This window comes from Epinephelus moara, chromosome 19, assembly GCF_006386435.1.
Source record: "Epinephelus moara isolate mb chromosome 19, YSFRI_EMoa_1.0, whole genome shotgun sequence".
Classification (NCBI taxonomy): domain Eukaryota; kingdom Metazoa; phylum Chordata; class Actinopteri; order Perciformes; family Serranidae; genus Epinephelus; species Epinephelus moara.
In genome coordinates, this window is record NC_065524.1 from 37,850,601 (window position 1) to 37,876,706 (window position 26,106).

The window sequence follows — 26,106 nt, forward strand, 5'->3', positions numbered from 1 at the left end:
TGATGTAGCCAGGGTGCCTTGCACATCATATGTCAACGTGAGAAGTCCATGACCGAACGTGGACATGTGACGTGGTCGGAGTGAGAATGTGTTGCAGTGTCGGTGTGAACACTGTTGTTACACAAGCACAAGGCTGACGTGACGGTCTGGATGGGACTTAAGATTTAATAGGGGTCCTCTCACAATACATGACTATAATGATACACACTCCAAATGTATAGTTGATCAGATGATTGGTCGAAGAGAGACATGCATACAAAGAGAGACAGACAGAGACGCATTTCATTGTAGTTAAAAGTCTCTTTCTGTCATTCCTTACCTTCTTCAGTTTAATAACAGCCTCTTTGGTCTCGGAGTCAGTGCTCAGTTCAAACATGCTCAGTCCATCTCCATCCGTTAAGCGATATTTCACCATCCCGTTGTCTCCGAGGTCAGGGTCTTTGGCCTTGAGACGGCCCACCTCCTCTCCTGGCACTTTATCCTCCGATACAGACATGGGATACACACCTGGGAGAAAACACAGGCAGATAAAATTCACTAGGCGCTGGTTGGCTGGTCGGCGATGTTAGTGTCAGCTTCTGGTCGCAGCTCACTTTTGTATTCACTCTTTAGAGTCTGTAGAGAATTCCTGGCTGGCTGCCACTGTGTTTACTATCTGAAGCAGGGTCAGTTTGGAGGGCAGAAAAGCATTAACATGAACCATGCCATCTGTCTCATATGGCCCAAAGGATATTCATATGGCCCGAAGGATATTAATACCCCCTATAGTGTCAGGTGAGTGTGTGTCTGAGGGAGTAGACACCTGGTTTGCAGAATGAGAGCAGTAGGACCATATGTCTCTCTCCTTTTTTTTATCCTCTTCCTTTTCTCTCATCTCTTATGTTCTCCTTCCCCAAACCTTTAGTCCTCACTCATATTTCTTTTGTCTCATAATGACTCCACGCCGGCGTTAGCCGTGGCTTGAAACATGGGTTGTCCATGCATACTTCCCATTGTTGTGAATGCGATATCTCAAGAACCCCCTGAGGAAATTCCTTCAAATTTGGCACAAATGTCCATTTGGACTTAGCAATACACTGATTATAATATGGTAGTCATAGGTCACTGTGACCTTGGCCATTTCATTCTTCTAAACACAATATCTCAGGAATGCTCTGGGGGATTTTTTTTTTTGGACTCAAGGATGAACTGAAGAGATTTCAGTGGTCATAGGTCAAAGGTCAAAGTCACTGTGACCTTGTCTGTCTTAATCTTGAGAACAGGATATCTCAGGAACACCTTCAGGGAATTGTTTTGTCTTGTCAAATTTGGCAAAATCGTCCAATTGGACTCAACGATTAAGTGGGTAGAATTTGGTGGTCAAAGGTCACTGTGACCCTACATTTGTCTCATTCTTGTGAATGGAATATCTCAAGAACACTTTGAGGGAATTTTCTCCAATTTGGCACGAATATCCACTTAGACTGCGCAATGAACTGGTTACAATTTTGTGTTTGAAGGTCAAAGTCACTGTGACCTTGCGTCCATCTTATTCTTGTGGGCACAATATCTCAAAAATGGCCTGACGGAATTTCTTCAAATTTGAAACAAACATCCACTTGAACTCAATTGATTAGATTGTGGTGGTCGAAGGTCAAGGTCACTGTGACCTCACAAAATATGTTTTTCTGGCCATAACTCAAGAAATCACAGGCTAATTATGACAAAATTTCACATAAATATCTGACAGGATAAAATTAAGTGATGGCATTTTATATCCAAAAGGTCAGCTTCACTGTGACATCATAATGTTCTGTGAAAACATTTTTCTGGCCATTACTCAACACCATATCTCAGGAACAGAAGGCGAGACATTTGGTCAGATGCTGAATTGGTGACTCTGATTTTGAAACTGTGTGTATATTTTCTGTGCTGCCTAGGAAAGACGTGTGGGAGGCATCCATGTTTTCACAGACATGGATGTAAACTGTAAAAGAAACCTGAGTGGTGCGCAGAGGCAGACGACCATGAGACGGTAATTCTACTTTTATCATATGTCACCTCTGTTCATCATCCTACATCTACTTTTTTCCCCAAATCTGTCCTCCTCCTCCATCTTCTCTGGAGCTCCACAATCCCTCCTTCTTCTTCCTCCTCCTCCTCCTCCTCCTCCTCTTCTATGATTCAGGCACTGAGCACAGAGTGGACTCATCACTTTATAGCTTGTGAACCATTAGCATGTTTATCCTGCCTGTCCAGGTGTAGCAATCCTGTGAATCATGAAATTCATTTGGCCATGTGGCTTCAGAGCAGAAGCGAGTGGGAGAGAAGAGCGATTCACAGGACTTGATCCATCCAGCCCAAATCTCTCCTGCCACCCTCCACCGCCACATCTCCTCCAATCCTCGCCAAATCCCTCGTCTCCATCTCTCCTCTTCATCTCTGTCCCTGCTTTCTAAACTCCTCTCCAAACTGCTCCACTCTCACTTGGTAACTTTGTTCCCTCCCTCCCCATCCCTCATTTGCTTCTCCTTTCCACAGCATCCTTCTAAATCTCTTCATTCATCCTCACCTCTCCTCCCCCTCTCCGCCCCGTTTCTCTCATGTCGATCCTTCGTCCTCCTCTCCTCCTCCTCCTCCTCCTCCTCCTCCTCCTCCTCCTCCTCCTCCTCCTCCTCCCTTCTGCCTGCCTCTTCTGGCTAAAAGCTCATTTCTTCCCTGCCCTCCCTTTGCCCTCTTCCTCCCTCTCTTCTCCTGTCGTTCCATTCTTGCTTTTCCTAAGTAGCTTAACTTCAATGGCTCCTGGCAGCTGAGTTAAACACTGTATGACAGGACACACAGGCAGCCTGGCGTACCTGGCTGCGGGCTAAAATGAGGCACAGCTCATACAGGAAATGTATATTTACAATCGAGGACCACAGTAGAAGCAAATGTGAGTTCTGGAAAATAAAAGCTACGCACTCGTAAATCTCCACTACTTGTTTTCCTCAGTAAAATCCAATGTTCTTCTCCACCAGTTATTCCGTGAGAAAGCAAGTATGAGAGTTTGAGAAAGTCATTAGATGCTCTCATTACCCCCCCCACGTAAATGATTGCACTATTTGTATTCACACAGATGTCCAGTCTTCGAAAGAAGAGCTCATAAAACCAGCAAAGTTTAGATATAAACACCAATAAAGAGGCTCATAAATGTAACTCATGTAATGACCGCAATCTCTTAGATCAGTAATTTTAATGGGATTACCAACAATAATGCCTGATATTACTTTGTAATTTATGAGCGGAGACTTTTATGTGTTATCACTGACAATATTGTAGATGCATTTTATATTAAATGTGGTGAATATATCAGTAATTTAAACTTGGCAGGCGGACTGGTTAACAAAGCTTTAGTATAGTTTGGGAAACATATTGCGTCTCTCCCAGAAGAGTTGTTTTCTCAAAACAAGCTGAGCATCTATTTATGGTTTTATTTCTTTAAGTGCCAATTATTAACCGGAGAGCTGTTATTCATGCGTAAAGCTAATATGTCTCTGCGGTGTGCTGTAATTCTGCTGTGGGTGGGTGTGGACTTACAATCAGCTCAGAGTTTTGCTTTGTGGTTAACGGTATTAAACTGATTCCTGAAGGAGACCTATTAATTTAATCAACAAAATATTCTTGGTGAACAGAGTGACAGTGTGTTAGGGCCATTAGAGCTGGGGAAGGGGGTTACATTTTTCAAGAAAGTATTCAGAATTTCTGAGATTCAAGTCGTTAATTTACAAGAAGAAATCGTGGATGTTCTCTAAGTGGAAGATTTATGTGATTAAAAATCACAAATTTGCTGCCAGAGAGGCAGGTGATGTAGTTTAACAGTCCACACAGGAAGGACGTTATGATGGGTAAATTGGTTAAAGTTTCAGGACTTTGATTCAGGAGACCAGCATCTTTGTCCTGTGTGAGTCAGCGTTAGTTTAATCATTTTTAGACCAAGTTGACTTCTTATTTTCAGTTTTTAGGATGCTGAATGGAAAATTCAATCCGATGTAAGGGGCTGGAATATTCCGTTTCATATTCCAGATGAAAGAATTTCTCGCACTTGTATACACTCATTTCTCTTGAAGTTCATTACAGTCTTTCTGCGCATGCTCATTTCCTTGCCCTTCTGGCGCGATGACGTATAGAGCGACTCGTTGCACTAAATGGTTTCCATTCACCAAAGCACGGCCTTCTTCGACCTTCTACCTCCCTTCTCCTCCTCAACAGACGAAGCATTAGCAGAACAAGGTTGTTGTCGTACTGCTGCTTCAAGAATATAAGCAAAACAAGCCTGAAAAAGGCACTAAGAACGGCGTCATCAAGCATCTTGTTATCCAGAGCGAGGACTACAGTGTTTTCTTCCGGTAAACGTAAACACGTAACATCAGCCCCGCCCCCTATCCAATCAGAAACCTTCCCTGCCCCAAACCTTGCACAGACCCGAATAAAGGCGATTAAACTGATCTCTGTGTAAACCCTCATTCAGAATGAATATTTCCCATGTAAACTAAATGGAAACACTTTAATTCAGAATGATTTCTTTCAGATTTATTTCATTCTGAATGAAAAGCTATCATGTAACAGCACCCATTATTGACTCACACAAACTCTTGGTACGTTCCTCCTTGCATAGACTTTGTCACCTGTTTTTCTCCCGTAAATTTACCACTATAATCTCAGTGAATATCCAAGTTTTTTTTTTTTTATTTATAAATATATATATTTACCATTTTAATCTCAGAAACTTGACTTTAAATCATATCCAAGTTTTTCTTTTGTTTGTTTTTGTTTCATATATTTACCACTTTAATCTCAGATAATAGACACATTTTTGTTCTCACAAATTTACCACTTGCATGTAAAGAACTCTGTATGTATTAATTTTTTAAAGCTATAACAGCCCTTATATGCCGCCATCGAAGAGCCTATTTTTGTTAAAACTATTTGTCACAGCCTCCATATTCGTGATTCAAACATGATTTGGACCATTTAGCTTCAGAGTTGCTACATGCTGTAATTTCCTCACTTTTGAAGATGGCCGTAACTTTACTGCCCTCAATAAAGTGCACTCAAAGTCAAACACATTTCTGTAACTGCAAGTTCTTGTGATTTAATGTGTGAAAGTCTCTTTAGTACCAAAAATAGCTTGGATACAATCATTTTCAGGTCTGTACATGTGCCACGACTTTCAAGAAAAGTCGACATGGTGTTGATATTTTTTTGGATCGTTGATACACTAGGTGTCTTCTTGGTTTTAATATATTTTACACATGATATTGCCTTTTATTTCTGGCCAGATATTAATTATAAGTTCCTCATCCAGGTTTCATATTTTTTCTTTTTTTTCTTACTGATTTTTGTTGGTTTTTGGTGATGAGAAAAGACGGTTCTATAATAGCAATCCTAAAAAAAGGTAAATGATATGTGCAAATACCATCCTGTAGATTGTCTTTCACAGCCTCAGATGTCTTTTATTATCTGCTTTGTTCTCATGTTTAAACAAGAATGAGGTCGAGCAGGCTGCGAAGGACGGTGGCTGACACATATTACCCATATTCAACAAAACCACCGCTGTCATGTTGGTCTAATACACACTGAAGTGAGAGAGAGTTAAAGAACAGTCGCTTGTTTTTTGTCTTCATTTCTCTGGCCCTCCCTCTGTCTGTGCCGTGATGGATTCTCAGAGTGGCAAAAATGCTTGATAATGAGGTGAAAAGGAAAGAATTACAAGGACAGAAAGTCTGTGAGAAACACAGAGAGGCAGAGAGATCAAGCCTCGGAGTGAAAGAAGAAATATAACAGCTTGAATGGAAACTGAAAAGCTGCTGGAACACATGAGAAGGAGTCAAGCTGTGCCGTATATCTTTTCCTGTCTGTTTTTATCTCTTTCCTTGTGTTTTCTATCTATCTCTTTTATTTCTGTCTCTTTTTCTGCCTCTTGCTTTGCCTCTGTTTCTCTGTTTTCTTTCTTGACTTGCTTATCTGATTTCCCTTTTTTCTCTCCACCCCGCTCTCTCTCTCACTCTGCCCAACTACTAAATAAGTAATCACTGTCCTCATTCACACCATCTGGGAGGCTTTTCTTGCAGGTGTTTGTACTGCTTCCACTTTTTTTTTCTTTTCTTTTACACGGGTAGCCACTACCACAACATATTGCTATTTGATGTGTTGTCTTGTATCACAGATGTAAACTGCCAGTGATGCACAGAAGTAATGCAAAGGGGTACTTTGTAAACACTTATGACTGATATGTTGGGTTGTAAAACCTCCATTTTGTCCTTTTTATGTTATTTGAAAAATGTTTTATATCCGCTTTGGATACGGGAACAGAAGGATGGCCTGTGGTTAGAAAGCCCATCCGCACTGACTCCTCACAACAACCGTGTTTCCCACGTTGCTGTAGAAGCATAAATTATTACACAGAATAAAACGCTGTCTCAAAATAAAAGTTAAATACTGGATTTGAGAACAGAAATACTCTCTACTACTATTCATACTGTGTCCTTTTGCCACCAGTCCTTTTAACAATTTAAGGCCCCAGTCTACGACACTCAGTGACCCCTTTATTAGGCATACGTGTTAATCCAATACATCAGCCCTGCTGTAAATTCTACCTTTACGAAGATAATGTTCAGTTTTAAATTGACAGTGTTCGATCAACACATTCTCACTCCGACCTCGTCACATATCGACGTTTGGTCATGGACTTTCCATTTCTTCATGACATGAAAGGTGCCCTGGGTATGTTGGTTCTTGACGTTCTGAGATGCCGTGTAAAAAATCCGTTTTCACAGGAAAGGTACAGTTTGCATAGTGTCCTTCAAAATAAAAGCATACGTCAGTACAACAATGTGAACTGATCTTTTTTTGCCTTCACCAACAAACGACATGGTTGAGTTTAGACAAAAAGAACAGGGTTTGGCTTGACAATCATACGGGAGGTGAACACTGGCCTCCTGGGTAAAGTTGGTTGTTGTTGGACCCATCCACCACCCGTCACATCCACCCTACTCTGACTTCGCCCGGTTAACTTTTATTGTTGTCCCGCCACGTTTCCCCGCATTTTTACCAGCTCAGTGGCCTAGTGGTAGAGTGTCCGCCCTGAGACTGGGAGGTCGTGGGTTCGATCCCTGGCCGGGTCATACCAAAGACTATAAAAATGGGACCCATTGCCTCCCTGCTTGGCGCTCAGCATCAGGGGTTGGAATTGGGGGGTTAGATATGTCTGGACCTTTGGGCACAAAAACCATGTGCTTATGGTTTGGGAAAGATCATGTTTTGGCCTAAAATACCTGGTTTTGGGGCACAATCCTGCCTAGAATATCAACGATTTCTGGGTATAAAACAAGTGCATTTCATGGCACTAGCCCCGGTGGGAAAACATTTGAAATGCCACTTGTAAAACAATGAAATTACAGTGGACTACAGTTGGGAGGCATCTCACGCTGTGTCTTTCAAAATAAGCGCATTATATCAGTACAACACTGCAAATGAAGCGTGTTTGAGTTTAAAAAAAAGAGCAGGGTTTGACTTCACAGTCATACGGGAAGCATTAACTGACGTTGTCCTGCCGCATTTCCCCCCGACGCTGACGGGTGCTGTTACACAAAACAGTGACTGCCAGCGTATCATGCCGATGTGAAAGGACAGGTTTTATCTTTGGTGTCTGACGTCAGACGTAACTGCCCAAGCGCAGGTATTTGACAACTTCGGAGTGAGATCGGGTTAGTGGGAGAGGTATGAAGACACACTCGCACTCACGTTGACCTCAGTAATAAACATGTAGTCATTAAACACGTGTTGTCTTTGTAGAGGTAGAATTTATGGCTGAGCTATTGGATTGGATTGCACAACCAACTGTCAGAATAAATGTTGGCATTGTACATTTTTGCAAACATATATTATATTTGTGCATTATTATGTAGCTGATAAATTGAATTTCTGTTTCAACAGCACTGTTTTTAACGTGTGGTTCAGTTAAAGGCTCTGATGCGCAAGCTGACGGTTGGCTGTTGGTCAGTGTTGAGCCGTTGTTGAGCGTCTGTTGCCCTAGTGTTTGCAGTGTGTCCCACGCTGTTGCCCCTCATCAGCCCATGGCAACTTTTCATCGATTCACGGTTTGCTGAAACCTGCAATGCCAATATTCCCTTCTTACAGCTGGTCTGGGATTGCATTAGATTTAACCACTGAGTGTGTGTTTTAACTTTGTGCTATCCATCATTATATAAGAGCCAGTGGCATCAAAGAAACATCTGGACATAATTTCCATGCATACAGTTTATACATACTGAAGACAATCTGCTGGAGAGAAATGTTTTTTGTTCCATTTGAGCTACCAAAAAAAAAAAAAAAAAAAAATCCCTCAAAATGTCAGTTAGTCGTGACCAACAGAGTCAGATTTTAGCTTTGCATTGCAAGACACTGGTACGCAGTCAACGTGTTGGAATACACCAGAACTGGAGTGATGCTTTTGACAGTCTCTTTCTCTCCCTCTCTGCATCTCTGTGTCTTTTACATTCCCTCCCTCGCTGCCTCTGCTCGTGTCTCTGTCTTTCCTCGCCTATTCAGCTTCTCCACAGGCTAAATCCTGAGCCCTCGTCTCTTCTTTTCTCCTCCCGTCTTCTCTCCATCCAGCTCCTGCAGCTACTCTGCTGAATCTCTGCCAGGAGTCGCTCAGCACAGAGCCACGGGAGGGGAGGGAGGGGAGAACGTGGAGGAACAAAAAAGCAAAAAAAAAAAACCAACAACAGAGAGGCAGAGAGAAACTAAGACAGGGTGAAGGAGAAGATAGAAGCACATACAGAGGAAGGGGGTGTTGGACATTGATATAGACAGGAGACTATAAAAATACAGTGGTGCAAATCACTGCTGAGGTTTATGTTGCTCCTGTTTCTATGTGGTGCACCAGAGAAAGATCGAGTCTTGGAGCATATTTGAAGCATTTAGTCATTTAAAATCGTATAACAATCTTCCTTCCTGCGTGGTTGTTTCTGTAAGTCCAACAGTCCAGTCAGAAAACTACGATTTCTTTACTTGATTACATTGTTATAAAGGTTGGTAACACCTTTTCCCTTATTGGGATTTTAAATAACCAAGTTTTTAAGAAAGGTGTTTACGCCCAATTTCTGAACATGTTTTCACCTCCAACTTAATATATTTTTGAATGTAGGTGATGTAGACTGATTTATGGGATGATTAGTTTGATATAATGTGTTATAAATTCAGATTTTAATATTTTGAAGTACAGCTTTCTTACAACTCTTTTAATCCATGTACTTTTTTTCCCCTCTCTGCTTCATTGAATTGTTTGTCAGTTGTTATATCATGCTGGGTACTTACAGTAAGATGTTTAACCACATGTTATAATAAAGCTTGTCAGTTTATTGGTGTGCATCATAGCAAGCATTATAATGCCAACTGGTTAAAAATATACTAAGTAAACATAATTTAAAGAAACTAAATTATGGATGGGGGGTCGTACATTGTAAGTTTACCTTAAGGCCATGCTGTACAATAATGGTAAGAAATTAAAGGGTTAGTGTTTTAAATTTTACTACAATTTAATACAATACTTATGAAAAATATTTTAAAGTGTAAAACATTAAAAATTAACTCTCATCATGAGTTTTATTTTGTCTGAATGTTTCCCTCAACATTGTGCCACTGTGGAACAGCCTGTAGGAATGAATGGGTTAAAGACAGTCGCCTTATTTCAGCAAACTTTACATCAACAATTTATCAGACTAAATTATCATAAACCCTCTGCAGAACAAGATTGAGAGTTATATCTCAGTGTTTGATGATTTGTCTTACATTTAAATCCCTGTTTTCAGTGTAATGTGTGTGATGCTGCTGGTTGTTAGCAGCTTGTTGTCCAAACTACTGAACTCTAATTTCAATCTCACCAACATCAACTGGGAGTGCTGATTTTACCCTTTTAAGAGTCATATTAATGATATTGTAATTATTCTGTAAATGGAAAAAAAATGTGTGTAAAATATCAGCATACAGTCTTCTCTGTAGAGAGGACTCACAAGTGCGTCATTGTTATAGTCGAATGCATAGTATCATAGTTGATTTGGAGAGATAAAGAGAGCATCAAGATGACGGTTATGCAGTCATACAAACCTAAATACACAAAATGATTCCATCAACGTACAATGTTGCTTCAAGGCAACATTTGCTTGTTAACAATTTTCTAGTATTTAATGATCAAATAAAGCACATTAAACAATTAAAAAGTAAACTTTAGTCATCTCTTATTGTGAATGTATTTTTTTCCGAATGTAAAACGACATGAAAAGATGATTTCAGGCCATTTTTGTGGAGAGAGTTGATGGGGCTGAAACACGACCCTGAAAAAGGGACTCAACATGGCCTCCAGAGAGTCATGTGACAGTAGAAACAGTATTGCAACATAATTGAGGATGTATTGTGTGAGTACAAACAGCCAATAACCTGTTACCTCGAGTCAACACAGCACCATAGAGGCTTAATGCATTTGTGGTTTCTACTTGTTAAATTTTCTGACCTGATGAAGATCCGATTACGATCGAAACATTGTCTCAACAGCGCCAGAAGAAAGATAAATCATATTTTGCTTTTGCAGTTGCACAATAATATGACAATAGTTTGGAATAACACCTGCAGAAACACCTTATTTGAAAAAAACAAAAGGTACAAGTTCGTCATCAGCAGATGCCCTGTCTCTTTCTGTCTGATCTCCTCTTCAAACATCAGATATTCCACTTCAAATCAGTGATTCAAAACACACACACACACACACACACACACACACACACACACACACACACACACACGCACACACACACACGCCTGAGGACATTGCAGGCAGTAAATAACCTTCAATAATTGATTTCCTAAGTTATCGTTTGTGCCTCTTACGGTGACTTCCTTGGCTTCTATATTGCTCGATAGCAGCATGTTTTCTGGGTTACGCACACAAACATTCACATATAGCACACACAGAACAACATACACACATGTATGTGGACCGACACCAACATGCACAGATGTGTGGTGCAGAAAATGATGTCAAAGTGCAGGGTGGAAGTAGGAAAGCACTCATAACCTCTGAGGGAGACGCAGCAGGGAAAAAGACATCAAGTCATACAGTGGATATCACAGACAGGGTGAAGGTGCTGGTACTCACTCTGTGGGAACTTTGGAGGGTTGTCGTTGACGTCTGTGAGGGTGATTTTAACCTCAGTGGTCCCCGACAGCCCACCCATGTGACCGCCCATGTCTTTGGCCTGGATGACGACATCATACTCCTGACGAGCCTCACGGTCCATGTTTGGCAAGGCAGTACGGATTATACCTGAGAGGACGGATTTTAACAGCAATTAAAAGGGATACTTAGCTGATTTTCAACCAGCTTTGTGTCATAACAGTTAGGGTCATATGTGTAAATGAACTGTGGTAACCTTACTCCATCTAACCATTGCATAGATCTCCCTGCTTCGCCACCACAGACACAACGAGTGAAGATGTGGTTCAAGAGACAAACCCGTCCCTCTCTCTGTCTCTCAAACTGTGATCAAACGGTAAAATTAGGCAGTGCTGATCAAATTTAAACCAAGATTATGTTACTGCACTTTAAGGCTAGACCATTTAGACCAAAATTATTATCACGATTATTCTGAGTAATATTGAGATCACGATTATTTATCATGGTTATTCATTGCTTAAGGGGAAACATATATTTATTGCCCTTTCACGTTTATATAAAACACTGCTTTGTCTTCCATGTTTTGCTACATTCCTGCTAATGTACAAAGCATTGCTTCAAAATAAGCCTTTTCCTTAGTCTCAGTGTGTCGTGGAAAATATGGGAGTATGTGAATGTCATCCTGAATAATAACTGTATGAATGTAAGGTTATCCATAGTTAGGTGTTTTCAGAGGCCTCAGAGTCCTTCACTGTCTGTATGCAGCCATGTGAGGAGGCTCCAGTGTCTGAAGGTTGAGATACTTTATGATCCAGACCTTGTAAATGTTTAGATTTCAGTGTTGGACAGAACTGTACAATGTGTGAAATATATTATAGAAGGCTGAATGTTTGCACTGTTACTTTAAGTTTTTGGAAATGTCTTTGTCCATGTACGTGCTGCACCAGGAGCCTCTTGGATCTGATGTTGTGTTAAACACAGGCCCGCTGTCAGGGAGGGTCAAAGGGTACCGATGACCCCGGCCCAAGGCCAAGGGGGCCCCATTAAAAGGTCTATGGATGACCCATGTACTTACCGACTTCTATCACTGAGATTACCGAGTTATTTGATTTTGCATGACACATAAAGGTATTTCACCAGCGGGAGCGTTTATTGGTCCGGTACAGCATAGTGCACTCTGACAGTTTTATCAGTTTTCTCTGGTTGTGTAGGACCAATTTTAACCTCTCTAACTCCGCCAGGATGCCGACCTCCTCGCTCCCCTCCTCCTCTGTTAAATGGTATCTCCCAGGCGCACTACATCATCAAACCATGTGATATTTGGTATTGCCGGATTCAGGAAGCTCTCGACTTTTCAAAAATAACATTGTTTTTCTTTTATTTATTATGTATTTCACACCAGAGCAGCCTAAACACACAAAGTCCAAAATCGCGATGAGTGGTGACAAGTCATGTCTTGCTGATTTTCGGCAGGAAAAGTTAAAGGATTACTCGCGATCTTATGTGGAGCCGTTAGCAGGGACTTAGCTGTTTTATAAAAGGTAAGAGTCTCACTCCTACCACTATTTTTGGCTGAGATATACCGTCTAGAAAGTGGGATCATAACTTTCACGTTTCATATGGCTTTATTTGGTGATATTTTATGGTGTTTCTGTGTCATAAACAACATCAGCTATCATAATCACACCTGATTTCAATAAGGTACAATGTTTGAAGCTGGCTGAGTGTTGTTTGATCACTGATAGTACTGTTTTGAAGCAGAGTGACCGACTTGTCATTTGGAGCTCCGCCTGGATCTTTTCATGGTAAAAACACTGTAGAATGGTCATACTTTGAGCAGTCTTCTTCAAATTTGAAACAAGTGTTCATTGATAGTGTGCCTACAGCCCCACAGTGTCATTTACCTGCTCAGATGAAGCCACAGACAGTTATTCATCCTGAAACACATTTTTTATTTTATTTTAGGCAAAATCTTCAACTTTTTACTGACTTCAGAGGCCCATTACTCTGTCTCTGTATCACCTAGAGTGTTTCTGACACTTTCACAAGAAACTTCAGGGAGTTTTCTTTCTGGAAAGACCTCATGCATGCATGTAGTCAGAGCGGTTCAGAAGCTACAGTCATTTTAATTTGGGTATGCCATTTTAGGCGTTTTTGCTACAAAATGGGGGTGGAGTACAAGAGGTTAAAAAGTATCAGCATCTTTGAACTACATTGACGACCTAGTTTCATGAGAAGACCATCTTTCCAGTGGGGAAATACTTCTCTAATACTCACATTACATTTTCTTTATGACTGTTTTGTCACTATCAATCTAAATGACGTCATTCAGAAATGTTGTTTTAATATTTCAAAAGGTCTTGCTTGAAAAACAAGTTCTAAAGGAGAAACTTAAAATGTAATTTCCATTCCCAAGAGAGGGTGTCATTTATTTAAAGATATTTCATTTTGCAAGAAAACACACACCATCAGTCATCGTTCATATAACTAAGAACTCCAGTTAAACATGTGTGAAGTCTTATTTTTCTCCATTTCAAGCCCCAGTAATCTTTTCTTTCTGTTTAATTCATCACCGGCTGCTCTCTTTCCATCGCTCTCTTTCTTTCTCCACATGTCTCGCTGCAGTGTCTGGGAGTTGAGGATTTCTACTGTCATATTATGCCAAGTGTGTGTGCGTATATGTGTGTGCGTATATGTGTGTGTGAGTGTGTGTGTGTGTGTGTGTGTGTGTGTGTGTGTGTGTGTGTGTGTGTGTGTGACAGCATGCAAAGCTGATAATCTCCAAACCAATTAGAAATGTGAGCTATGGATTTGAGCCAGTCAAATACCCAACACTGGTTTGATTAGCCAGATTTACTCTGCCCAAATCTCTCTCCCTCTCTGTGCCCTCACCACTCTGTCTTTCCATGAACTCACTCTCTCTAAAGCAGTTCCTCTCTCCTCCTCTACCCTAACCTCTTTCTCTCTGTTCTTCTTCACCCTCTCTGACCTGACACAGCTCCATGTCTGCCCTAACCTCTCTGCTTACATCCAATTTCTCCTTTTAATGCCAGCCCAAATATTAGGCCTGGGCTCTGCAGAGACCAGGCTGAATGTCCCCTGGGGACCTCTTTTTACAGCAGTGCCTTCTTTCCCTCACCAATTTCAGTGGAGAGGACCTGCTGTTATATGATCCCTGCAGCAGCCAATGCTTAGCATTTTATATTAAGAGAGGAGAGGGTGGAAATGTTGCAGAAAGAAACAGGGCTTAAGTTTAGTGGCAAGATGTGTGATAGAGCAATGAAAGCTTGTTGTCTACAACACTGGGGTGCACAACCAAGCAGAAAACTCTTAATTATTATTTTTAAATGCTTCAATGTGTTTTCATAATGACTAAGACCTGAAGATGTGAGTACTAAGTTTGGTTTCTTGGATCTTGTCAATCTCTGAAAACACAGGTATTCCCACTGTGGTTTGAGCTTAAAGGTATATAATGTAGGATTCTCCTAAAATCAAAGACTCATGCTGAAGTAATCCCTCTCAATCATCACTTATGACCCACTCTCAGTGTGTGGCTGTAGATCTATCCGCAGAGACTCTGCCCGTTTTCTTAATGTATTTTTATTTTGCTGTGTTCAGGACAGCCCTGGGCGCAGCATGCAGGTGCCGTCATAAAAAGGTAGCGACTGTGCATCTTGAACTATGCATTCAAGAAGAAGCTACAAAAATCACAAACACAGCACCAAAAAAAAAGCAAATGCAGCAAGGTAAAACACTTGCACTGTTACTTTATATGATGCACATTACTGCTTATGTCTTGTGCAATATTCTTCACATCATGCACAGTATTATTCTTCAGTCTTTTTCCCACCATTTCAGTGCATCTTTAGTAACTCCTGTACTAATCATACTCCTATTGTTACTCTATTAGGCACTGGTTTTTGCTTTTGCTTCTAGAAAACACCTCTATCTTGTTTATTTGTATATTCTGCCAGATATATAATATTCTCGTCTCGTACTCGTCGTCCTCCTCTTATCCGGGTCCGGGTCGCGGGGGCAGCAGCCTCAGCAAAGAAGCCCAGACAGTCCTCTCCCCAGCTACTTCCGTCAGCTCTTCCGAGGGAACCCCGAGGCGTTCCCAGGCCAGCCGGGTGATGTAGTCCCTCCAGCGTGTTCTGGGGCGGCCCCGAGGTCTCCTCCCGGTTGGACATGCCCAGAAAGCATCCTTACCAGATGCCCGAACCACCTCAACTGGCTCCTCTCGATGTGGAGGAGCAGCGGCTCCACTCTGAGTCCCTCCCGGATGTCTGAGCTCCTCACCCTATCTCTAAGGCTGAGCCCAGCCACCCTGCGGAGGAAACTCATTTTGGCCGCTTGTACTCGCGATCTCGTTCTTTCGGTCACTACCCAGAGCTCGTGACCATAGGTGAGGGTTGGAACGTAGATCGACCGGTAAATCAAGAGCTTTTTGGCTAAGCTCCCTTTTCACCACAACGGACCGGTTAAGCGCCTGCATCACTGCTGACGCCGCCCCAATCCGCCTGTCAATCTCCCGCTCCATCCTACCCTCACTGTGAACAAGATCCCGAGATACTTATACTCCTCCACCTGAGGAAGGACCTCCCCCCCGACCTGGAGTGGGCAGTCCACCCTTTTCCGGCTGATTTAATATTCTGTTGTCATAAAACTGAGCCCAGTCAGTAACCCTGATGCGAGGAACCCACTGGTTGTTACTGGTTATGAATCATTAAATTGTGGTTACTGTAATTTGTAGCATTCTCTGGCACAAGAATTTCCTTTGGGATAAATGAAGTTCATTGGATTATACTGAATTGTTTGAAACACCATGTGGCGTTGAGCTAGGGTCGGGTTTTACTGTTGCTTTTGCTGCAATACCGTTTACAAGCAGTAACACACAATTTCTGCTTAGTATACCTAAAAAATAAAAGTTCATAGCTGAATTTCAAAGTTAGAATTTAGATGTGTGACCATCAGCTATGAGAACTTCTATTCATTGTATTGTTCTTGTCTATATCTCCTGGTTGAGTTACCAAATGAAGGTGAAGGATTTAACTGCAGAGCTACAAAATTGAAGCTCTTAGTGCACTGAACATGACAGGTCTTGAGATATGCACTCCTCATGAAGGCCCTGTGTGGCTTATCTGTCTGGCTAACGGAGCCAATACTTACCAATGTGCAGATGTTTACTGCTGCACATGACTTTATATTGTCTGTTTACAGGATGCTGTTCAGTGTGGTTGCATGTGCTGGATCTGTTAGCTATGTGAAGTCTGTGTCTTTGCATGATGCAAAGACATCTGGTTGTGGCGTTGATGTCTGTTGACCCAGGTCAGGGTTCTGTTTTCAGCCTCACCTGTCTGAGGCTCCACAGAGAAATAGGGTTGTCCTTGCAGTATGCTGTACACCAGCCTGGCGCTGTTGCCGTAGGTGGGGTCATCAGCATCTGTAGCTGTCACCTGCATCACTGACGTACCTACAGGACAGACACACAGACATGACAGTCAAGTCAGGCGATGACTCTACCTCAGCGATTTGGTTCAAGAATGGTTTGACAAACAAGCTTGTCACAGAGAGCGTGTTGATTCACCTGCCTGCACCGGCTGGATGAGGAAGGGAATGAAAAAATCTCTCAGACACTGCAGCTGAACTGCTCCTGTGAGGCCGGTCTCCACACTTATTTCTCTACATTTCATCATTGTCGGATGGAGACATCCTCTTTCCAATTTTGGTGATTTTCGTGTTTTAAATAAAACATTACATTCCCTCCATGCTGTGACAAAGTCCTACAACCCCAGGATTTATGAAACCCTTTCAAAACTTATTGGCTAATCTGAAAAATGCAAAAACAAGACAACAGCAATTTACTTCCTGTAAATCTCTGTTAACTGAACTTGACACAGTTAAGCTGAGCAAATAGGCTAAATAAATTAAATCTGCAGAAGTCGGGAGTAGATTCTTTTAACTTTGCATAATTGTTTAAATTCAATTTTTCAGATGTGACACAACTCATAAAACTGACTCACTAAAAATGTCAAATAAAAGTAATAATGTTAACAGCAGTTTAGATCTGCAGATGTACATGTTGTCATCAGCCTAAACACCACCCAACATGTGCACCACCTACAGGGCAGGGGTTGTAGTTTTGTTCTTTTTCTCGCAGTTTTTTGTGTGTTTTTACATTTTATTTCTCACAAATATCAATATTAATAGAACACCATTGCATGACTGTTATTATTTAAATGAAAATGCGTTTCACATTGTTGCTGTGAAATAACACCACAAAATTATTATGCCTTTAATTTTAACATTTATGGCTCAGTGACTTCTGGCATCAGACTCTGATGAAAAAAGCCATCCTTCCCTTGGCATGGTACCCGACTGGTTGCCTTTATTGTTTAACTGTGCCCGGTTGCATCAGGAGGAAACGTGGTGAGACAAGAACAAAATTAAGGCAGCAGAAGTCCTACTGGGGTGGGTGAGAGGGGTGATGGACGGGTCCAACAACCACCGACTTTCACCTGACAGGCTGGTGTTGCTTCCCATAAGATTGTAAAGCTGAACTCACTTCATTCTTCTCAAACTCAACCACGGTGAGTGCTGGCAAAAGGTTTGGACATTTGGTCATGGACTTTCTATGATGAGAGACACCATGAAAGGTACCCTGGGTGTGTTGGTTGTTGACGACCTGGGACGCCGTGTCAACTTCAGCCTGTTACATGCATTGTCTTTTTTTCAAAATACACTTCTGTTTTCACAGGAAATGTACAGTTTGCATACAGTCTCTTTCAAAATAACTGCACCACACGAGTACAGCACCGTAAATTGATGTTTCTTTCCTTCAACAACAAATGCACATGATTACATTTTGTGGTTCCGCATGTGGTTGGGTTTAGGCAACAAAAACACGTGTTTGTCTCACTGTCATGTGGTGTTATCTTGTGCTAACCAAGTTTTGTTTTTTCCTTTTGCCTGTACCTGTATGAATATCTGTATAGGTATGTTCCTTATGTGTAGATAGGAGGAATGAGATGATCGAACTTCCCTATTTCTCATGCATTATTATTTTTCACCATTGGTGACTTTGTTATTTCTGTGTCAACCCACTGTATGAATAATATTACCAATGTACCCTTTCCTACAAACCATGAAGGTATGAACTATTACATTGTACAATATAATGACTGGCACCTGCTGTTTGTTCTGTTTATGTGTCATGTTATTGTGAAAATAAATAAACTATAAGTATTAAAAAAACAAAAAAAAGCACATTTGGGTTTAGGAAAAAAAATAAGAGTTTGGATTTACAGTCTTGTGGGAATTGAACACCGGCCTCCCAGATGAAAGTCAGTGGTTGTTGGACCCATCCCGCCCTACTCAGACTTTTGCTGCCGTAACCTTAGGTCTTGTCCTGCCGTGTTTCCCCTTGATGGCGCTAGGGGCCGCTAAACTGTAACAGCGACTGGCAGCGTATCATTCCCACATGAAAGGACGGCTTCTTTTGTCAGTGTGCGACAGTGGAGGTCACTGACAAAACACCGGCTTTCACAATTTTGGAGTGAGACTAGTTGTGCAAAGCTAATTTCCTCTTGGGGCAATAAAGGTTTTATCCATTCATGTTTTTCTTAAAATAGTGTCAAATATAAAACACAAAATCTGAGCAAAACAACACCAACAAAACTGGAGCGGATATATCCATTGCCTTTTGATGGTACAAGCTGGACTGGAACTGCAGGTCTAAAACTGCTGATGCTGACCCTTCTGCAGCTGGATTATATTGGCTGAGCCCTTTGGAGACTTCAAATCAATAGTACAGTTTTTGGTGGTTCACAATCTTTTCAGTTTCATATATGCTGTTTAGATGTTGCAGCTATATGAGCAACACCACTCTGCTCCTCACAGAATCCATTGGGTTTATAACTGTAATCAAGTTTCATTCAACCTTGGTCTCGATGTGGCCGCTACCTTACAGGGTAAATTACCAGGAATGTTAATTTGAAAGAGACTGTCTTCTCTATCTGTTCTAATTCTGACATCCATGAGGGAACACGGACCTAGTTAGTCAAATTACAGCTTTTCTTTCTGTTCCACTTCTGTGGTTGAGGATGATGGCAACCGGCGGCCCCTCCCTGCCAGGCTTCTGTATTCCTGTTTCTGCTTAAGAAGCGGATGGGTGAAAAAAAAATAAAAAAGGGAGCCTGAACAGAACTCATTCAGAAGTCCTTTCAGAAGTTCTTTCTTTGGAAGTCCAGCCCATTCAGAGAAGGGATTTCTCTGGCAGGCAGCACCACTGCCAGTGTGGTTCATTTCAGGTCGGCCTTGAGGGGCTGAAGACTCTCCAAGACCACATAATATTTGGAAAGAAAATCCATCAACATCAGAAGCCCTAAGTAAGGAGACTCTGAGGAGATGGTACGAGTTCTTTCCTGTGCCAAACTAGTGCTAAGTATTTCCTCTCTTTTGCCTCTGGTTGATCAGATTTCTTGTACATTTGATAAAGGAAAGGGAAAAAAGGTGAAAGGGCTTTGTAGGAGCAGATTGTGTCAGCTAATGGTGCCGTCTGTTATCCACTTCTCTGTCACACTTCCTGCGATTGGATTTCAGTCATAATTAATAATGTATGAAAAAGGCTGTTTAGCAGACAAACAACACTGACGATGAACTCCATCAGTGACTTCATTAGGAAACGTCAATTACTATGCAATGGAGAGATTTTCAGTACCATTGATTATTTCCTCTGTGTCACTGTTGCGATCAAATTATGTTTGATATTTGGACAAACAAAAAAACAAATCTGCTGGTCAGTTTCACAGATATACCTTAATTTAAGACGAGAGAATTGAGCATGTAAGACGCATTTCGGACGAAGATTTAAAGGTCCAGTGTGTAGGATTTAGGAGATATATAGACAGAAATAGAGTATAATATCCTAAGTGTCCTTTAATGTATAATCACCTGAAAATAAGAAGTGTTGTGTTTTCGTTACCTTAGAATGACTTACACCGCTATGTTTCTACAGTAGCCCAGAATGGACAAACCAAACACTGGATCTAGATGTGGACAGTTTCGCTTTTGCATCAGCTGCTGTAGTTAGCAGCCTCCTCACGATGAATATGTTGTAAAAACACAGATTTTTCAATATGAAATTATATATATTTACATTATATTAAATTACTGGGTCTGATTGTTTTGGAGAGGGAGACACCTCTGCAGATAATATTGTCTGTGAAAACCTCCTGAGTGCTGGATCTTACATTATCAGATTAAAATAAAAAAGGTATGCCAGATTTGCAGGTAATAGACTAACGGCCCCTCTCCAGCACGCCAAATGGCATCAGATTTGTAACATGGGATTGTGTTTTTAACAGTTTGAATGACTGCATCCATTTGTTTAAGAGCGAAAGAGACCTCTGCGGCTATTTCAGCTCCTGGTAACCAAACCAGGAGAAGTTTCAGCAGGTTGCAATCTGCAATCCTCACCACCAGATGTCCCTAAATCCCCCTAAATCTTACACGCTGGACCTTCAAACGAAACTTCAAGCACAAAGTGTACATTTTGCACTGACAACACTGTAAAAAACAACGCCAAGATGATGTCCTAGTCTTCTACTACACCACAATTAGTCCACAATATTTACCCCTAAAGAAATGGACCAATTTGCAGCTTTCCTGTTTTGCATTTTAAATACCTTAAACCAAGGTCTTACCCTTTCCCCAGCACCAAACTTAACCTCCCCTTCTGTTCCCTTAACCCTCTCTTGTACTACTCACCAACATTGGACATCTCAGGCACCCTGGCATAGTACGGCCCGTGAAGAAACTCAGGAGGATTATCGTTGATGTCTTGAACTTTCACTATGAACTCGGATGGAGGCTCCAGAGGCTTATTAGTGTCTCTGTCCACGGCCTGGGCTGTTAAAGTGTACTGGGCCTGCTCCTCACGGTCCAGGGTTTTCGTGGCGTGGATGTTGCCCGTCTTGTCGTCAATGACAAAGATCGTGCCCGCACCTTCGCCGGACAGGATGTACTTGATGTTGCCATTGCCTGAATCTACGTCTGAGTGGAGCTGAATCGGGGAAGAACAGAAGAGAGTAAGAGAAACTAGAAGAAAAACACAAAGACAGCAACATGTGCAAAGGCAGGACATCTGGATTTCAGATGGTGTGGAACTTATAGAAAAAGAGAGACAGACTGCTGATTACAGAGTGAGACAGGAAGTCTGATCGACAGGCGAGACTGGAATATGTATTGTATCTCGGCTGCTTGGCAGATGTGACATGAGGCATCCATTTCTCAAGTCTACAAATTAAAGAAGCGGGGAGACTGAGATCAACGGGCTCGGAGATGTGCTGTGTGAGACAGGCAAACACTAATAAGTAAGATTTAAAACGTTGTCATCCAAAGAATTTGAAGAATGTTCAACATTCAATTAAAGTCTTGTTCTTCCTTTACAGCCCCTAGACTATGAAATATGATGCATTGTAAACATAATTTGTTGTTTGTTGTGAAAGCCGCTGCTCGGTTTGACTGATGCTGCTGTTGTGGAGGACTACCACCAATCATCTTCACCTTGAATGTGAGCATGACCTCCCTTTTTTCTAGTTTTCTCTCTCCCCTTGACAACACACATTTAAATCCTATTGGAGTTAGTCATTTTGCTGTCACACTGTGTGCAGCCACTATGACTGTAATTGGAGGGCAGTTTGGACATGAATTTAACAGTATTTTCTTTACTTAAGTATTAATTCTGTTTGTCTCAAGAGAGGAGATTCAAAAATCTTAAGTCGTGTTTTATTATACTTACCCTGCCCACCAGAACTGGGTCAGGCCCAGTGTACTCCTCAATGACAAAGAACTGATTCCAGACCCATCCTCGTTTGGACCTGTGGAGCACCTGTCCCTCCTTCCCCGCTCTCTGTTTGTGTCTATGCAGCGACAAGTGACCTACAAGCACAAAAACAAGCATTGATACATTTCTTTAGACCAGTGCTATAGTTTTCTGTAAACCAATTTAAATCTACAGAGATTAAGAAGCAATTTCAGAAGTCTCCAGGGCTCATCTTACACTTGGTGCAGAGCTGCTCATATTTCAGTGTGACTGTCGTTGCAAGTTTCAGTCAGAAACAGTTGTCATTTTCATGGCCAGCGGCCATTTTGTGTAAGTACTTGCGCCCATCTGTTGCATATTGCTATTTCAAAACAGCAGAATGTGATTGCGCCATTGACCAACAAAAACCTGGTATAAAGTCACAATGGCTCAGTATTTTCCTGTGATTTAATGGAAGCATTATCCAAATAGAGCGAGCACACACTCTGCCTGCTGAAATAAAACATTATTAATGAGGAAAATATTAATTACATTCTCTTAAATGTGAACATAGCAGAGAGCAGAGCAGAGCTGCTGACAGACTCTCCATTTCGAGAGACACTGCACATTTACGCTCAAGAAGCAGCCTAACTTCATTGAATATTTCAGAAGTTGGCATGCCTGGCTTTTAAAGGGAATCGGGGACGACACTCAGATTGGCTGAGGACATGTTATTCCCTTAAGATACACCTATGTTTAATGAAAGGACTAAATACAACCCTTGCCCCTTTTCGCGTTACTTTGCACCCAGATTGTGTGCCGTTTAACTCACAAAAACAGAGTTGGACATGCCCTAAATGAACTCTGTGCACTATACTATATTTAAAATGGGCCCTCATTTGGATCACTATGTTGAGTGAATTGTCTGTCACCACAACTGCAGTTTGTTGTCTGAGAATATTTTCAACAGACTAAATTCAAAAGTGGGTGGCGAGCAGTGACCTCGTGAACAAAGAGGCCCACTTTTGAATTATGGGTCACCAGTTCAAATCCCAGTGGAGATAATGTGGGCGGATGTTGTGAAAGACACACACTTGAACAAGTAGTTTTTGAGGTGGCGCTTTGCAGGGGACTTAACCTCTGTTTGTTGCAGTGCAGCTGCTGGGTAGCTAACAGGAGCAGGCTGTGGTTGTACTGAGCAGCTGCCATGTGTGAACATCTGTAACTGAGAGGGACCTTGATGGAAAAAATGAATTGCTAAATAAGTCTTTGCTATGTAAGAACAAGTACAACAAAAAAGGATTGAAATTGCAAGTGGATGGAAGACAAATGCATAAAATCTTAGCGTAAATACACTCAGTAAGACGTGATTATCCAAACCCTCTTCGGAGATGTTTAAAGCAAGAGATCACTTTGTTGACAAGAAAATGTGAATGCAGTGATTTTCCAATTCGTAAATGTAAATGTAAAGGGAAAGGAACATTTCAGTTCAAGTAAATATTTGCCTCACAGCTTGGATGGCGACATCTCTGCACAGTAATTGTCAAAAATGGACTGTTGGTACTGTGAAGTCCAAAGTGACTCATGGTCACAAGGGAGGGATCATTGTCAGTTTTAAAATACATAACTATCATGAAAAACAGTGGCCATCTGTGCATTGATAGGTGAAAGATAAACTGTTTTTATGACTGCATCACAGTTACAAGTTAAAGCCGTAAATGTGATCCGGACAGATTAAGAGCTATACCTAGTATGAGAGACACATCAAAGTCAAAGGATAAGGACCTGGCTGCTATAGTCTTACCTGGATGTCTGTGTCTGTGGCTTCTTTGATCCAAAGAAGCGTTTCCTTTCCGGGTTCCTAATGCAACGCTACAGAGCGCAGAAACTCCCACCAGCACCAGGAAGGCCCTCAGCGGCCCAAGACCCTGCCGCATCGCCATCGTGCCCAACCTGAGCGACCGTACACTTCACTCCGCCCCCTACTTTCTGGTTCCTCTCAGTGGAGCTCCGCTCCCACTGAGGCGGTATCCTGTTTTTGCTAACGAAATGTTGTTGATGAACTTCCTAGTTCATTAGCTGAGAAGGGGCCAGTTGGTGCGGATACTCATCACCGACTGTCACGTTACTGCCTTTCTTCTCCTTGTTTTTTCTTCGTCTTCTCTCACAATTGGTTAACTCCCTCTCTCCTCTGATGGCAGGGCCTAAAAGAGAGCAGAGGAGACATAATTAAAACACTGCTTAAAGAAAACAATGTAATTGAGCAAATTTACATCCAGTTTAATAAAACTTCTCCCCTGCAAACAGATTAATCTTTGTAAAAGTGATGAATTTAACACTGACAGCAAAAACACCGTAAACAGTTCAGTGATCATTCTTCCCTGTCTGTTATAAGAGGTAATGTTAATTGACTGCAGTTGGAGATCTGACTTCTTAAATGGTTGTTGTGTTGATTAGGACATTGTACTAATTACCCAGACGATGCTGTCTGTAAAGTCATTAGCTTTAATTCAATTAGACACAGAGTGATTTAGTGTGGGAGGTACAGCTCATGTGCAACGCCAGGTTGCTGTATTGCTCTTTTTATAGCTCTTTTAAATTCAACAAAAGTAATGTAAAGCAAACATGGGAACATATGAAAGACATTGAAGGTATCCTGACTCTCCCTCAAACCCCTTTAAATCGCTTACGGTTTGATATGTTAAACAGCACAAGACGAATTTGATCCGTGTAAAATCCAATGTGTCCATCAACACTTGACCTCTGATGCCAGAAACTATAGATGAATGTCATTGAAATGCCTCAAGAGAAATGTTAACGATATACTCTGGCATATGAGCAAAATAAATGTGATGGGAGCAATGAAGGAATTAATCAAATCATGCTGACATCCACTGAACAGAGGACTAAAGGTGATCAGGCCTGGAGCTGCATTTCTAAACAGAACAAAACAAGCAGGCTTCGTTCCCTCTGTTAGATTTTAGGACCAACAAGTCTGAATTTGTTTGTCAGTCCCTTTAAATAACAACCAACCCAAAGTTTTACCAATCTGCCACCTGCATGGTTACGGCATGTCAAAGTTCAGATGTTTGGGTGACTTCTACTGCTTGATTAAGAGGAGTGAAAGTGTGTGGTCCCAATGTAAGATGCTGGTAAGAAACAAAGTCAGACATTTGTATGCCCGACCACCAAACCACCAACAGCAGTATAACAATGTCATGTCACTTCCACCTTTGCAGTGAAAAACAAATGCTGTCATTTTTCACTTGTTTTCTGGCTTTATTGACAACTGTGTCTGAAAATATGGTGAGTACAAACTCAGGACAAAGGGTTACCTGATAAGAATGGGTGAAATTTCAGTTCTGAACTACATCAATGACTACACTACGCATTGGTATTCAAAAACTTCGGAGTGAGACTGGGTTGTTTCTCACCACTTCCTATGCGTCTGTGTGGCACTGGAGAATACACAGTAATTAAATGTCACGTTGCTGTATGTTAGTTGTACACCACACCATGTAGATTTCATGTAAATCAAATAATTGTCACACCAGGCTTACTTTCCATTGCCAGTAAGTGACCCAATGACTATGAGACATAATCGGCATGTTGAGAACTTCCGGTCTGGAGTCTTTTTATAAGAAAGGTGGTGGTCATTGGAACCATCCACCACCCTACTCGGACTTTAGCCCTCTTAACTTATGCTGTTGTCCTGCTGCGTTTCCCCAACGCTACCGGGTGCTGTTACACAATAACAGCAACCAGCCACATATGCCAGTGTGAAAGATGGCTTTTTGGTCCGAGGAATTCGCGGCCATTTGTTATACATTTCGAAATAACAAATTGAAACACGGAAAACCAACTATTATCCACTTTTTGTTTTGACATGACCAACCGAAAAGGAAAAAAACGATCTCCCGTTTTTTATTTGATAATAAAGAAAAGAAAAACGGAAAACGAATCGTTATCCATTATCCCTTATCCCTTATCCATGATCCGATTTAATGTGGGAATTTAAAAATCCCCGTGGGAAACTCCTTTCTCTATTTTTTGTTCGTTTCTTCTCTGTGACCACTAAGTTGCATTCATGTGGTGTCGGAATAATAGGAAA

The 26,106-nt window shown here is 41.5% G+C and overlaps 1 protein-coding gene across 2 annotated transcripts in view; it reads right to left on the reverse strand.

Annotated features, from left to right (window-relative positions):
- The window catches only part of cdh11 (cadherin 11, type 2, OB-cadherin (osteoblast)), a 140,480-nt gene that overhangs the window by 25,495 nt on the left and 88,879 nt on the right, over positions 1-26,106 (reverse strand). For both annotated transcript variants that reach the window (XM_050071283.1, XM_050071285.1), the window contains exons 3-8: positions 23,800-24,199; positions 21,993-22,132; positions 20,960-21,254; positions 16,545-16,664; positions 11,174-11,341; positions 320-507 (exon numbers count right to left, since the gene is read on the reverse strand). In XM_050071283.1, the coding sequence (XP_049927240.1) occupies positions 320-507; positions 11,174-11,341; positions 16,545-16,664; positions 20,960-21,254; positions 21,993-22,132; positions 23,800-23,938 (1,050 nt within the window). In that variant the 5' untranslated portion in view covers positions 23,939-24,199. The remainder of the gene's footprint in view (positions 1-319; positions 508-11,173; positions 11,342-16,544; positions 16,665-20,959; positions 21,255-21,992; positions 22,133-23,799; positions 24,200-26,106) is intronic.